The following is an 11,873-nucleotide window of genomic DNA, read 5'->3' on the forward strand; positions in this document are numbered from 1 at the left end:
AGCCAGATAAAACTCTCAAAAACACTGCACGATCTGCTCATTGTTTTTTGTTTGTTTGCTTTACGGACTCCCACTAATTCCTTTCTGATCAAAGCAAATAACCAAACAAAAATCCAAACATGGGTCCACAAAAATGTATTTTTTAGGTTTTATTTGGATTGGTGGGAGGTCTAGGCCTTACTAAATTGTGTAATATAGGCTATCCTATGTAATGAAATGGCATAACATTCAATGTTCTAATTAAGTATTTATTTATTTAGCATATATCTTTCATTACATATAATCCCATATATAAAAGTATGAAACAACATTTCAAAGTGCAAAACTGGAAAAAGTGCTCAAACATTCCTTAACCTTAACAGACAGTTGTGTAAGAACCAGCATGATCAAGACCATTAAAATGATGTGACATAATGTAATCAAATACAAATATAACATTTAAACCACTGAAGTGACATTTTTTGTGAAGATCTGCGGACAAATGTTCGTTAAAATACAAGCATTCCATAAAACAGTAAAACATATAAAGCTGTTGGCAGTTAGTGCTTTCAATCCTATGATGGCTTCTAATTCTTTGGTTCCTCTTCTGGAACAGGTCATCATCTTGCTGAAAATGGCTTCACAATCTTCATAGAGATGTAGTTCTGAAAGCAGTCAGAAAATAATATACCAACATCAGACAGCTGATCTCACATATTAGAAAACCTTTTACAATGGTGCAAAACTAAAGACATAACTAATCAGTTATTTACTGAAATGAAAATAAAACCACGCAGCCTACAATAAATACAAAACAGGATGATGCACAAGCTGATGTCTTTTCAGCTGTAGCTTTGTAGATTGGTGCTTACCGGGAGTGAATACAGCAGGATTCCAAGGAAGAGCAAGACCAGGATGAGCAGGATCAGCCCAATGAACAGCCATTTAAACCTTCGCCAAATAATGAACTTCATGGTCTTACACGGATTACTGAACCAGAAGAACGATGTTTCAGGACGCCTGTTAAAGAACAAAAGGAACAAGAAGGATATTCATGTTTTTCCCATCATTAGTTTCAGTACCATTATGATGCTTTACCCTTGTTAAAGAGAAAAGTAGGCTTTGTAGGTTCATTTTTACTTATGTCAAGATCATCTTACTTTGGTGGGTCCAGTTTTGGGTGCATATTTGGGTCATCGCGGCCTTTTCCTGCCGGTCTCTCATCTGCCTCAGTCTCAGGCACTATCTCCAGGGACAACTCCACCTTCCCCTGGAGACCACATAGCGCACACACACACACACACACACAGAGACACACACACACATTCCACAATGTCACCAACCACTCTATTAAACTGTCTGTAGAGATCAACTTTGTAAAATAATATCTCTCTCTCTCTCTCTCTCTCTCTACACACACACACACACACACACACACACACACACACACACACACACACACACACACTTACTCCAAGCTCTTTTATGCCATCCTTCTCGACCACGCAGGGCCACCACCCTCTGACAGCCTTCTGGTGGAAGAGTGACTTGCTCACATCCCACTTCTGGTGAGGAATTTCGCCCTCTTTTGACAGCATGTCAATACTGCACTTGTGTGACATCTTTGTTGGTGGGACGAGGTGATGCAAGTCAAGTTCAACAGAACCTGTAACAGAGAGAGGACAAAACTCCAGTGGTTATTGTCAATAACGTATTATTGAAATACGTTTTGAAAGTTATGGTGGTCTAAAAATAGTTCTCCTCATCAAGACTCACCAAGATAGTCATCCAGTGAAAATTTGTCATTATCCCATATCTGAATGATCAGCTTAGGTGGTATCCTAAACTCAGTCTTGTCAAGACTCCAAAAGTGTTCCTATTAGAGACAAAATGCATTAAAAGAGACAAAAAAATGGATGGAAAGTGTATACTCAACAAAAGAAAAAAGAAAATAATTAAAAACGTTTGAGAATTAAAAAAAACAAAAACCCATTGAAACAGAACTTACCTTTTTGGAGACAAGGCAGAGCTGCTCAGCAGGCAGGTACTCAAATGGAAACACGTATCTCCAATTGAAGTTGCCGTCTCCGTCCAGAGAGCGGTAGTGCACATCCGTCTTCTGCTTGTCTTCCTCCATGCCTGGCATCCAGCTGAAAGGAAATAAAAACAAAACAAATCATTCTAGGTGACTGTATCAGCACGGAAGGAGTTCATTTGTTCACAGACAGGTTCATTATCACTACACAGCTATATAGACCTCAGGACTTCACAGACCATCTCATCCAAACTGGCTATCCCATCTAATAGCAGGGATTTCTTTTCTAATTTGTCCAAAACACCTTTTTTAATGCAGCCATTTTGACACGAAATAGTAGGACAAACACAAGTTTTACTAATGATATGAATTAAGGTTCCGATTCTAACATATTTAAATTGAAGAGAATGTAATTGGTCATATCTGTTCTTCTTGCCCAAGACTTTGTCAGAATGGCTACTCTAAAAATGGTCTAGAGGACACAGCACTCTCAGAGACAATATACTGAATGTTCACCTTTCACCTTTTTCTTGATCTCTTACCCTTTGACATAGATGTCGCTCATCCTCTCCCCAGTAACGCTGGTCTCATCCAGAATCACATCAGTGGTGTTCCAGACGACCACACGCAGGAAATACCTGATGCAAAATAAATGTCAGTATTCAGGAATAATGTTTTTCGTAAATACATATGTATTTTGGTTTCTGCTCCACGTGTCTTACTTTTGAGCCTTGCGGGGCGCAATCTCAAAGGGAGGTCCTGGATGGCCTAAGCTTTTGGGGAAAACATCCACCCACATTTGAAGACTCCCCTACAAAGCGGAAAGTATTTCAAACATAGCCGGGGAGAGAAAGATATCGAATTTCAGAATCGTGTCTGTGTGTCTGCGTGTCTGCACCGGTCTGCACCTGAGAGAGAGTGGGCTGGAAACTGCTGTAGAGGGTTCTGGTCTCCACGTGTTCCGGAACTAGGCCATGAGTTCTGAGCACGTGCAGTGCAATCCTCTCAGCCGGTGGACCCAAGTGCTGGTGCATCACCTTGTTGGCCTCTACAAACACACATCACTACATGAGACTGGAAGTACAGTATGTATGTGTATTCAAAGTCCAGGATAAACCCAAGATATTATATGGAGAGGCTGTAATGTGTATGCTGGAAGATAACAAAATATACAGTACATTGAGCCATGTTGGAATAAAAAACACTTAAGCAGTTACCAAGAACACGTACACTAAAAGGTTCTACTAAAAAAAAATTTTGGACTTTACAGTGTACAGTAAGTGAGCATACTACCCACTCTTCAAAACAAATCAGGCACTATAATGTTTTCCTATATCAATAAACTCAATAGTCTCAAACGTGTGTGCATATTAGGAAAGGCTTACCAAATTCCTCCAAGCTGTGCTGTTTTCCGGCGAAGTACAGTGTGTTTCCGTTGTCCTCAGTCCGGGGCGGAGAGATGCCCTTGAGTCGGGCCAGATTCTGGAGGATCTGAGAGGGCTTCAGCTGGTCCCTCCACTGGTTAATGCCAGAGCTGCAAGAGTCAGGCGTCATACATTAGTTAGGTCATGAGGCTTTATGGATATTTCCCCCTAAATCTAGCAAACACACCAGACATGCCTTCAATATCACATACCGTAATTTCCTGACTATTAGCTGCGGCTTATACATTGATTTTGCTAAATTTCTTCCACTATGAGGTTAATAGGGGGGCAGTTAATATGGTGTTAATATGGTTTTGTTTCTTTTAACTTGCATAAAACACTGTTCTGCGGCTTATACACGATGCGGTTTATATGCTGGAAATTACTGTAGGCATATCTGGCACTGATATATCAAAGCAGCTAGCAAGCTACGATCTATCTCATGGTGCTGTAAAGGCTGTTGTTATTACTTTTTTGATTTTGCACAAAACTACACAGTCTATATACCCTGACTTAAGAATGCTTAATCCTCTGATTAGTGACCAAGTTAAACCAGAACAGACGTTCATTCAAACAAGGTCCATAATGTATGGAGTTCAATTAAAGTGCAAGTGGAAGGGTTCTTACACGCAGTACGTCTGAGGTAAACCGCAGTAGGAACCAAAACGAGAGAGGAAGCGGTTTTCCAAGTCGATCACGGTCTCTCCGACTTTTTCATCCCGGGTCAACAGGTCGTAATCATAGACAGAAATCTTCAGGTCTTTGTCTTGTGGGAGGAAGCATGACAGCTCAAACATCCTGCAGCAGAGAGGGAAGATGGGAAGATTCAGTTCTATTAAGAAGCAGGTACTTAAAATAAAATAAAATAAACAAACAAATATGTTGAGGTTTCACACATTACCTTCCAAACACAGGGTTTGTGGTGTTTGGTAAATAGTTGTCCCGGTCGTCGACAGACTTCTTTCCCAAAGTTAACTTTATATATGGATCACACTGAACATATATGAAGAAGAAAACAGATCTTTAGACATTAACAGATTAAATAATCCTGAAATCTCCTGAAAAAAAGACAATAATAACAGAATTTTCCAAATATTCAGGGAACCTGGCCCTCTAATAGCCTTTACCTCACCCCCTGAAAAGATGCCTCATCATAGTACACAGTACACAGCACACATTATATGTAGTACATGGAGTACAGGCTGCTTGACTGCTCTGAGCAAAACTCCCTCCAGTAATGTGCTTGTGCCTGACCTGGATGGATGCTGTTGTCTCTGGGCAACCTAACCCACTAAAGTGATGCTTCATCATAGCCCCCACTCTACAGCATGCACTCCTGCCTGAGCCCTAGAGCTGCTCAACCCTGTAGATGAAGGTTTCTATCTGATTAAGAGCCCTCTGGGCATAGACCCCCGAAGTTGAGAGAGAATGTATTAAAAGTGTGCCTGACCCGGCCATTGTTGTCTTTGGGCTGGAGGGCCTGAGCCCGCACTACGTAGATCCGCACCAGGCACTCCTGGGGCCCACTCTCCGGGAGCGCCCGAAACTGGCGGGGTGGGGGGGTGACCCCAGGGTCGTCAGAGAGGGGGTACACCTTGAACGAGCCCTGCGGGACACACGGGGAGAGCGAGTCAGCGTGCCACTGGAGAAGTCTTCAAAAGTTAAAACAAGTTCTTCAAAAATAAATAAGTTCTAACTCTAACTTCCACTTCCTCTTGGCAGCAGGCAATTAAAAAAAATCTTTCTAAACTTTTTAGTTCCGATAACATAAGGTACAGGTAAGTTAACAATAACTTTCCACACATTGCCAATCACAACAAATAACAAAAAAAGGGCCTGACCTTGAGTTCTCCAACAACTGAGGGGTCGTGTTCCCCATGCTCGTTCTTGCCCCTTAGCAGCTGGAAGGTGCTACAGAAATCCGTGAGCCCCTTGAAGTCCTCAATTTTCTCCAGTTCCGTGTCATACACCTGACAAGGCATTCAGACAACACTGATATTAACTGATGGCCCAACAGCAAAACCAATATTGATATACTGTATGAATAGTGGCCAGTGATATTCCTTGAGGACAACATGCGACCTTTAGCCAAAAACAGTGGGTGCTTCTCATTTGGTCTTATACATCCTCCCTTCCTTCCTCGGTCCTCGTCCTCACTGATCTAGATAAAGAATGATGGGGCGGCAACAATGGGATAGTCTATCCAGTGTTAGTTATACTGTAGATCAGTGGGAACGACTCTGAAGGACCGAGGATCGAGGAGAGAGTTTGAAAGCCACCCACTGAAATGAAATGTCCTACTCACTTTGAGAGTGTCATATCCCTTCTGCCTGTAGGGGCCGCACTTCTCATGCTCTCCAATGGAGGCGTAGAATTTACTCCACCAGTCAACCACCTCTTTTTCCTGCCACAACATTTCATTGGGTTGTTAAATGGGAAGACAAATAGCAGGGCAAAGGGTGGAGAATAATATGGAATATGCTGTGCAACTGCCCAGTCCCAACAGGATTTCAACAGGACTGTCTGTGGTGTAAGTTTAAATACTTCACTCGAGTCCTCGGTCATGTATTTAATTAGCCGACTGAACACAAAATAATAAAATAAGACAAATTCTTACCTTCTCCACACGCTGACAAAGAGTGAAGAAAAAAGAAGCAGCATTAGAATCCAACAGTGACATTGAAATAGTACAGTCAATTTCATACATGCTGAATTTAGATGAATTTAAGGCTGGTACTGATTTCATGTTGATTGATAGAAATGATTATCATCGTTTCTAATCACAGATTACAAAGGAACCCTGTGAGAGGTGCACAACAGAAAACACTCCAGAATTCCAGAATTAGCACTCATTCAGAAGAATGAATTCTAATTTACATAAGTCATTCACCATGTCATGGAAGAAAGCCAGGTCATTTGCATGGCAGGTACTTTAGGCACTTATGAACTGGAGCCAAGCAGTGTAAAAAATGTTTCTGTGTTTTTTTATGTGTGTCCTGTTAAAATCATCTTTGCTAATTGCCAACTCCCCCAAAGATAGCAAAGAATCGTACACTTCTCCTATGAGCCAGGAAGCATCGAATGAATGAAAACGAGTCAGGAACGGAATTTCATGAACCAATTCATGAAATTGCTTCAGAAAATGAGAAGCCCACGTTGGCCCTCATGTTCTCTTTACTGATTAATCAGCCACGCATGCTTGGGACCGCAGAGTACATACTATATGGTGAGGGGTGCGGGCCATTTTGTCTACTGCAGCAGACATACCATGCAGAAACTGGAAGTCAGAATGTTGACCAACAAGTGAAATGAATGTGGGTGATATGACGTGTTTGGAGGCCATCATAAAAACATATGGGATGATATGATATTAACATGATTTAGATATAGACCATAAAAAGAACAAATATATGGCATAGACACTATAACACTACACACTACACTATACGATTTAAGTGCTGACTATGAAGGGCATCAAATGTCACACAGACACGGTTCAGAGTGAGAGTTTGGTCTGGGATATCATACCTCTGCTTCCAGTAATGGTCTGGTGTCATCCATATTGATAGCCAGGTCAGCAGGAGGAGAAGCCATCAAAGCCACTGCAACACAAAACATTCATGCACATTTAATATTTACCTCTGAAGGAACACAGAGGCTGACTTCATTACTATGGTGAAGCAGACTTCAGGGCTATCACAGTGAAATGTACAGTAAGTGCTATGTGAAGATTGTATACTACATTAAATGTTTTTTAGCTCTTGAAATCAGTGGCAACACCATTCAAGGCTGATTATGGATGGATGGTCATACTTTTGGAGGTGGCGGACACATTGGGTCTGATTTCGAAGGGGTCACAGCGGAACTGCTCCAGGGACATGATGGTGCACTGGCCCACCACAGGCTTCCTGCCAAAGGGCCGATGGTCGATCACCTTCAGCACAATGGGGGGCGTGTACATCTCCTCCTTGGGAAGGAGCTGCAGGGAACAGACAGCCGTGCTGGTCAGATGCTGCCCTTGGGCGTTAAGTTTGGAAACTGAACTAGAAAATTCGACTGTCATCTCTCTTCGGGTGAAACATTAGGGGGTGAGGGGCAGGATTTACAGAGCTTAACAGGGGAGCTACACCAGGCCCGTAACTGAAGCGTTCCATTTGCGTTGCGTCTGCTGCAACAATTAGTTTCCACTATAATCAATGGAAGTAATGTAGCTACACCAGACGTAATCACGGCGCGTACATTAAAAAATATATACGGTAGATCAGTCTACTAATAATGAGTTTTATGCATTGCATCTCCTGGTGTAGCTTCCCTAGGAATTCTGTGGATTATACAATGCCGATATTGGTACGACCTTTTATTGTAATAATAGGACAAAACAAATGATTTTTCCATTCTCTGCCAAGGACACTGGAAGTGAATTCTTCTCACCACTTTGAGGAAGAGGACGGATTCGGGGAAGTTGGGGCTCTTCTTCATGTTCCTGATGGTGGCCGAGTGGACCACCTCGCCCCCGCACTCCACCACCAGACTGGGAGACGACACGCTGGCCAGCTGGTACGCCTTCATGTTGCGCAATCCCCACGCCAGAATCTGAAACCAACACACAGTGGGATTTTTTTTGTTAAAGTATATATTTTGCCCTTTTTGCCTTTATTATGATAGGACAGTGAAGAGGTAGACAGGAAGCAAGTGGGAGAGAGAGATAAGGTGGGATCGGGACATGAATGCAAGCCGGATTCGAACCTGGGTCCCCGTGGGCACTCGGAGCGCTGTAGCCTGATGAACCACAGCGCCCCCACACACAGTGGGATTTGAGCTGAACTTTCACCATACTTTACTTTTACACACTATGAGGAACGATCTGCACATTCCCCATACTAAAGGCTGACAGTAAATGACTACAGGATACTGCAAACAATATAATTTTTAGCATTTTGACATTTCAAACCTAGTTGCTTTTTATATTCCACGTAATTTATGGTAGGACTTGTGCTCAACTGATCCAACTCCAGGCAGGATGTTATATCAATAGTCTAGCACCCAGTTTTCCTATACACAACATATGATAGGCAGATATATGTACAGTATAGGCAGATAGGCTATAGGCACATATAGGCCCTTTGCTGACCCCTCCACTCCTCTTACCTCAACAGCAGTGAGCTGGACCACAGGCCTCACACCCTGGGGCACCATGTACAGCTTCTCCCCCCTCTTAGGAGGGACCAGGGGCAGGTCTGTGTCATTGCCCTGCAGAGGGGACAATCACACACTGCTTACAATGTAGATGAACAGTTAGATTAATATACATTCATTTATCTAACAGACACACACACACACACACACACACACACACACACACACACATACATACTGTACATACACACACACACACACACACACACACACACACCTTATCCTTCAGAATGAGCTCTGCGGAGACCAGGATGTCCCCTACGTGTTCTCCCTTCTGCATGACTGGCTTCCAGAGTAGTTTGGGGGAGCCGTCCATGCCCGGGTGCAGCTTGACCAGGGGCTTACACAGGCTCCTGCCCAGCAGCTCATCCTTACCCTGGGGGCAGAAGCAACACTGGAGATCTACACACAGCTCCAGCAGACTAGATCCAGTGTGTACAGATACCTCTAAGAAAGTTCATGACTCTGACATACTTTCTGTAGGAGCTATGACTATGCCAAATCTACATGAGTCCGTATGTTCACTTAAATTTCGTAGGGCCTAAGTAGAATTTAAGGTAAACAAACAAAAACCAATGCTTTCTCATAGAAAATGTTTCCACATTTCCCACAAACATTCTTCAATACACAGACCATCTGCACCAATGTTAGTGCTAAAACTGCATTTTCTTTGCTATACCATATATGCTCATATGCAGCCGATACGGGTCTGCGGACTCCTATAGCTACCCACCACTTGGTCTTTGTCGAAGATCTCCAGCACCACGGGGGGAGGGTTGTGCTCCAGGGCCTGAGGGTCTCCGTAGACCTCCACGCTGTTGAAGATCAGAGTCTGGTCCCATGTCGGGTTCAGTGAGGACTTGACCGTCTCCGTGGTTTTGCTCATGTGCAAGAAGGACACGTGCGTGTACGGATCTGTTTGGAGCGACAGGAGGGATAGGTTTAGCTTTTTTTTTAATCGCAGAATAGCAATAAAAATAGCAAACATCCCCAATTGCTTTAGCATATTGCACAATCTGGTGGACTCATATTTTGCATCCAAGTACATGTTCTACAACACAACTGAAAAAATACAAACCTCCCTGTAATCACAGCATGATCGTATCACTGATATGGAGATAATTATTGAACTTACATGCTGAGCAGTTGCATGTAGTTTCTAGAAAACAAATTGAGCAGCCTGCTCTCTTACCAGAGAAGCTGTCTTTGTCCAAAGCCATGAGGTTCCTGGCCTGGTAAACATACACACGCAGGTGGTAGACAGAGGCTCCTATAAGAAAAAGGGAAGAAAAATGTCAACATTACTGAACCTCCATCCATTTGTCAAATATAGCACACAAATGCACTTGTAGTACTGAGCTATTTTAGACCCATAAATCATTTTTTGCACAACTTATATGTTAGTAATGGCATACGGAAACGTTTTTTGACAAGAATTACACACTGGAGGGAGGCTGAGGTGCACAAAAATCAAGTGATCTTACGGTCAAATGTACAGGAGACAGTGGGAGTGTTAGCGCCGAATGCTTTGCTGGACTCTTTAGAGCCCTTTTCCTCATGATCTATGCCCTGCAAACAGTGAGGAGAGATGTTAGCAACCCCTGGAGTTCATGCATCAACAACAGCAACACTTATACATCTATTCAATTTGATTCACATTGTTTAAATCAATAACAGAAAAATCCCTGTAGGCCTTATGGGAAGTTTTACAACCGAAGATTATCGCTAAATGCATACTGTATTGACATGTTGAAATTTAAAAAATTGTCTGGCAGATTGAGTGATTGACCATCATGTTGCGTTTCTTTGCAGCCCTCTAAAATTACTAAATAAAATAGTGTTGAACAGAATGGACAAGATCCTGAACACAGCTACTCACCAGCGCCCCCTCCAGGTTGAAGATGGCTGACGCTCCAACACGATGGGCTGGGGCCATCTTCCTCCTCCATCGCCGTCGGCGGAATGTGTCCGACGAACGCTCCTTCTTGTGGAACTTCCAGCCAATCAGAGAGGTGTATTCCCAGCCCTCTGGATCTCCCATATCCCTTTTCTACCAATCAGAAAAGATATGATAAAATATCAAACAGTCAACGAGTAACCAATGAACACTAATGTTTTAAATCATTACTCATATAAAATCAGTATACAACTCAGCCAGTTAAGGTCTACCGTAATTTCACTTGGGAGATTAAAATGGAGACATATCCCATTATGCAATACGTCAGACCTGTGCAGCAGTCAAACATTCATCTAAATTCATGTTTTAAAACAGTCAACGGCAGCACCAGTGATGGTCCAGAGGTCCCACTTTAAACTGACCTCAGCAGCGGTACCAGCAGCAGCTACCCTCTTCCTGGGCCGGACCAACCTCTTCCGCCGGTGCACATGGTACATCTTCTCAGCAGGCACCCAGGACTTGGGCTTGTCATCTGGGGGGATGGTGATCCCATACTCCCACCCTGCGCACCAACACACAGCACACATAGACATCAAACACAGAAATCATTGGGATAAAAAAATATCAAGAATAAAATAGGTTCTGTAATGTTCTGAAATTGTGCTGGTCATTGTTTGTGGTCATTGCTTCCACACATTCGTTATCAGTGTAAAAATGAGGTCAAACTAAACTGAAATACAGTCTCAAGCGGCAATCCTCGGAGCCCAAGCAGAATTGCATACATTGAGGACCCTCGATGTGTATCGAAGAATTTACAAACTGAAGCATTAATGACTAAGTAAGGGTGGCAATATCAGATTCTAACTTTTAGACTGTTGAGAACCAAGATTCAAATAGAGATATAGGCCCCTTCTGATGCTCTCTCATGAAAATAATCCTCAAAAATGCAGAAAACCTCAAAAATGCACTTGTAAAGTGGTCACAGTATTCACAGCGGTCACATGGTCAAACATGGTGTCGAACCTTTCTCGTCCACAGCCCGATTGATGTCAAAGCTCCAGGCGTCCTCCCACTCCCAGCCAGGTGGACACTCAATCTCAGCCGGACTCTGGGCCTTCTCCCCGTTCTGAAAGCGCACAACACACACAACTGAAAGCAACCAACACACACACGCTGAAAGCAACTAACACACTCAGTGAAAGACTTCACACACCTCGTTGTGCTGCTTTATAGTTTGCATTAGATCAGTTTAGCAGATGCTTGTAAATACATCTCCAATCATGCAGAACATAAAGCATAAGGATTTGTGTGACTACTGCACTCAGAGAATGACTGCATTAAT

At 42.9% G+C, this 11,873-nt stretch overlaps 1 protein-coding gene across 1 annotated transcript in view; it reads right to left on the bottom strand.

Annotated features, from left to right (window-relative positions):
* Positions 1–152: 152 nt before the first annotated feature.
* LOC134069786 (myoferlin-like) overlaps positions 153–11,873 on the bottom strand; it is a 33,345-nt gene continuing 21,624 nt past the window's right edge. The window contains exons 28-54 of the mRNA XM_062525854.1: positions 11,555–11,657; positions 10,954–11,093; positions 10,514–10,684; positions 10,119–10,203; positions 9,827–9,904; positions 9,368–9,549; positions 8,852–9,010; positions 8,587–8,688; positions 7,870–8,031; positions 7,252–7,417; positions 6,967–7,040; positions 6,056–6,067; positions 5,744–5,842; positions 5,280–5,408; positions 4,889–5,044; positions 4,340–4,431; positions 4,066–4,236; positions 3,400–3,548; positions 2,923–3,062; positions 2,737–2,825; positions 2,557–2,652; positions 1,988–2,129; positions 1,756–1,855; positions 1,452–1,645; positions 1,140–1,249; positions 852–999; positions 153–644 (exon numbers count right to left, since the gene is read on the bottom strand). Of these exons, the coding sequence (XP_062381838.1) occupies positions 600–644; positions 852–999; positions 1,140–1,249; positions 1,452–1,645; positions 1,756–1,855; positions 1,988–2,129; positions 2,557–2,652; positions 2,737–2,825; positions 2,923–3,062; positions 3,400–3,548; positions 4,066–4,236; positions 4,340–4,431; positions 4,889–5,044; positions 5,280–5,408; positions 5,744–5,842; positions 6,056–6,067; positions 6,967–7,040; positions 7,252–7,417; positions 7,870–8,031; positions 8,587–8,688; positions 8,852–9,010; positions 9,368–9,549; positions 9,827–9,904; positions 10,119–10,203; positions 10,514–10,684; positions 10,954–11,093; positions 11,555–11,657 (3,294 nt within the window). The 3' untranslated portion in view covers positions 153–599. The remainder of the gene's footprint in view (positions 645–851; positions 1,000–1,139; positions 1,250–1,451; positions 1,646–1,755; positions 1,856–1,987; positions 2,130–2,556; positions 2,653–2,736; positions 2,826–2,922; positions 3,063–3,399; positions 3,549–4,065; positions 4,237–4,339; positions 4,432–4,888; positions 5,045–5,279; positions 5,409–5,743; positions 5,843–6,055; positions 6,068–6,966; positions 7,041–7,251; positions 7,418–7,869; positions 8,032–8,586; positions 8,689–8,851; positions 9,011–9,367; positions 9,550–9,826; positions 9,905–10,118; positions 10,204–10,513; positions 10,685–10,953; positions 11,094–11,554; positions 11,658–11,873) is intronic.

The sequence above is a fragment of the Sardina pilchardus genome, chromosome 22 (assembly GCF_963854185.1).
Source record: "Sardina pilchardus chromosome 22, fSarPil1.1, whole genome shotgun sequence".
Taxonomy (NCBI): domain Eukaryota; kingdom Metazoa; phylum Chordata; class Actinopteri; order Clupeiformes; family Clupeidae; genus Sardina; species Sardina pilchardus.